Here is a 3,770-nt window from a genome sequence, read left to right as displayed (position 1 = left end):
ACACACACACACACACTCTTTGGTAACGCTGATTATCATGAATTGATTACCTGATGAAGAGTTTGTCCCTGCAGACACGCCGTCTCAGAGAGTCCAGTTCATCCTCGGGACGGAGGACGGAGACGAGGAGCACATCCCCCACGACCTGTTCACCGAGCTGGACGAGCTCGCCTTCAGAGACGGAGACTTCCAGGAGTGGAGGGAGACGGCCAGGTGAGGACGCCCTCAGCACTCTCTTTACCTTTCCAGTGTTTTTATCTAAGAGGTTTATCCTTTCCTGCCTCCTGCTTATCATTACACACATTCAGAATAACGCACCACTTCACTGTGTTTTCACTGGTAATCCTTCGTTCTCTGTACAGCATGAACCTTTATTTATTCAGGAGTTATCATCAGAGCTTTGTAGATGTTACGTTAATGCCTGGACTGTTTCTGACCAGGAGTGAACTGAACTGGGAAGAGAAGCTTTTGGTTCTGGATGTTCCTAAAACTTAAAATCATATATTTCTGTGCAACGGAAATCAGCCGAACAAAAGCTGAAATTTCATTTAAGGTTTAAACCGACGTTTATGTTCTAAATCTAGCGTATAGTTTAGGCTAATAGGTTTTTGCTGTGTTTTCAGGTGGCTGAAGTTTGAGGAGGACGTAGAAGACGGTGGTGAACGTTGGAGTAAACCGTACGTGGCCACGCTGTCCCTCCACAGTCTGTTTGAGCTGCGTTCCTGCATCCTGAACGGCACCGTGCTGCTCGACATGAGGGCCAACGCCATCGAGGAGATCGCAGGTCAGCATGCTAACCACAGCCGCGTATTTCAGTGTGTAACTGTGTCAGTAAGGATGAGAAGAAAACCTCCTGTCCCCCATTCCAATACCAGGATAGCAACATCCCACAGCTGTTATTAACCTGCTTTTGTTAACCGACTTTATGATCATTAAAAGACCAGTGTGCAGCTAACCTCGTGTCCTTGTCCTCACGTTGCAGACATGGTGATTGACAGCATGCTGGCGTCGGGTCAGCTGGAGGAGGGCGTTCGAGAGAAGGTGAGGGAGGCCATGTTGAGACGTCACCACCATCAGAACGAGAAGAAGCTGAGCAACCGAATCCCGCTGGTTCGATCCTTCGCTGACATAGGCAAGAAACACTCCGACCCCCATTTACTGGACCGCAACGGTGAGACCACGGCGCTCTTGTCATTCTGAAATACCCTTTATACGTGTTCATCTGCAGATCTGCAGGAAGGTTGAGTCTTCATTTACCATTATGTCTCCAAATGAATACATCTTTCTCACGCAGATGTTATCCAGAGGCATAAGGCCGATAAGCATTTTGATATATCGTGGCCTTGGAATTATAATGACAGAAAGCAGTGATTTGTATATAAAACAGTTCAGTCCTGCTTTGGTTTAATGTACGAAATCAATCAGTTCTTTACTCATTGACGTTTAGGACCAATAAATCCCATGTGCTTCAACATGCACTTATTTATTAAAGACATTTGAACATTACAAACAACAATGGCATGTAGCCTCCAAGTAATAAATAAAAAGAAACTATTACTCAACGCTCAAGTGCCGCGAGTACTTGCACTTTAATCTGGTTTACCACACTGGTCTAAAATAAACAGATGATTCTGTGATTTTAATGTCAATAAACGGATCTAAAGGATGCTGAAATATCTCCATCATGATGTTGACGACATCAACAAGATGACAAACAAACGACTTTTAAAATGCTTGTTTTCTGAATGGAGTTTGGTTGATCACAGCTGGAATCGAGTAACAGACACATATTTAACTTTCTTTTCTCCAACAGCCTCCTTTTCTATCTACTCTCTGTAGAAATATGAAATAGTTTTATAGAGTTCTGCTGGATAAACACAAACAGTTAAAACTATAATTCTCAGGTCACAATATTTGCTTATCTCTGTAACTGCAATCATTTCTGAGGGTATGTTTACTGTGATTCTGACAGATTTTCTATCGTATTTTAATGTTTTGGTGTTGACGTGAGTTCTGCTGTTTTTGTTTTCAAGAACTCCTTCAAGTGTTTTTGGGGAGTTCACCTGTCCTGATTGGTTGAGGTAATAGAGTGACAAGACGACGGGGTCTCTGCTTGGTGCATGGCATTGTGTTGGCATGGTGATGCTGTTGACTTCCAGGACTTCAGTAGACTGACGTGTGATCGAGGTTTTGGATTTGAGTTTGGAACTTGTTTCACAGTTTACTGTCCGTAGAGTGGTCTGATTGCAGCCGCTCTTATGAAGAACTCCCGCTGTTTAATAGCTGATACAGGACACATTCTCAGTAGTTCCAGTGAAACCGTCAGTGCTGTCAGATATATTAATGAGATCTTCAGCCCGACACCGCCCCTCTGAACTCACTCATACTCACATCCCATTGGCTGTTCAACTCGCTCCTTCAGGCTGCGTCTGTCAGTGCATCATTAGTGGAAATATTGATTTGGGGAGATTGGACAAACATTATAAACAAAAACAAACAAATTATATTTACTGTTTGTCAACTGTACGCAGTGTTATTGACTTTGACAAACATTAGCTCTCTGGCTCCTCACATAAATATCTACGTACGGTTTGTCCTATTTACTGGAGTAGTGAACAATGTTTCCGTTGCTTCGCGTCGATGTCATCAATGAATTCATCATAGTGGACACCTCGTCGAGCATTAGCACTCTCACTTTAAGATCCACGTGGTACAAATGTTAATCTAACTCTCTGCAGTTAGTTTCCTCCTGTTGTTTCAACAGTCACTTAATGTTCAAACTGATGGAAGAATTTGACAAGAGTATATATTAAGAGAGATTCCCAAAGATCATAAGATCTTTAAGATTTTTCTGATTTGGTGAAAAAAAATTATGCTGATGAAACATTATGCTGAAAAGCCTCCAGATAGTTTAAAATAAATGACTGAAGTGAACTATATTTTTCCAAACTGCGCATAAAATGGTCTTTAAGAAAATGACTTAGGCCTTATTTTGTAGCAGGAAATAACCTAAAGTTGCGTTTCGCTGATGCCTCTCTGGGAGTCATAATAACGAAGCCGTTGTTGAAAGTTTACACAAATAGAGAGCAAAATAAAGACCTATCCATTTACACGGACGTCATCACCAAATATGATAGGGCGGAGCCTTTACTAATGCTGAGACCAGGTGTAGATATACCGCGTAATTCAAGTTCTAGAATTAGTCATTAGTCATAAGAAAGTTTATGCCAAAACGAGATCGTTAACTATCCTATCACATAATTTAGTATATATGTTGTCAGAATCCCTGGGCTGATGTTGGAATACATAAACAGTTACGTGTGAAGCTACTCACATCTCATAATATATAGTTACCTCCCAGGTGTGTTCACGGACTAGATCTACGTGGATGATCTAAACTAATCCCGTTTTCACCCATAATAGCCAACCGAGGCCCCACCAATGGTTGTAAGAAATTGCTTTTCCCCATGAGGCTAGTCTCGGGGTATTCTTATAACAGAAGATATACGAGGTTAGAATAGTATCTTGTCGGATATTTGGTAGTCTAATAGTATGTTGGGTGTTGTTTGGTATATTTGGTATATTGTGGTGTTGGTAGTAGTATTTGTAAGTATTTGGTGGTGTTTGTAGTATTTGGTGGTGTTGGTAGTAGTTGTAGTATTTGGTGGTGTTGGTAGTAGTATTTGTAGTATTTGTGGTGTTTGTAGTAGTATTTGTAGTATTTGGTGGTGTTGGTATAGTATTTGTAGTATTTGGTGGTGTTTGTAGTA

The 3,770-nt window shown here is 41.3% G+C and overlaps 1 protein-coding gene across 1 annotated transcript in view; it reads left to right on the top strand.

Moving 5' to 3' along the window:
- Window positions 1–74: 74 nt before the first annotated feature.
- LOC118336538 (sodium bicarbonate cotransporter 3-like) overlaps window positions 75–3,770 on the top strand; it is a gene marked incomplete at its 5' end in the record, with an annotated part of 12,422 nt that continues 8,726 nt past the window's right edge. Inside the window, 3 exon segments of the mRNA XM_035673206.1 lie at window positions 75–213; window positions 624–784; window positions 983–1,171. Coding sequence (XP_035529099.1) covers window positions 75–213; window positions 624–784; window positions 983–1,171 — 489 coding nt within the window.

The sequence above is a fragment of the Morone saxatilis genome, unplaced genomic scaffold (genome assembly GCF_004916995.1).
Source record: "Morone saxatilis isolate NCDOM2014 unplaced genomic scaffold, NCSU_SB_2.0 Contig24, whole genome shotgun sequence".
NCBI lineage: Eukaryota > Metazoa > Chordata > Actinopteri > Moronidae > Morone > Morone saxatilis.
Note: the sequence above shows the minus strand (reverse complement) of the source record. Positions and strands in the feature narration are given on the sequence as shown.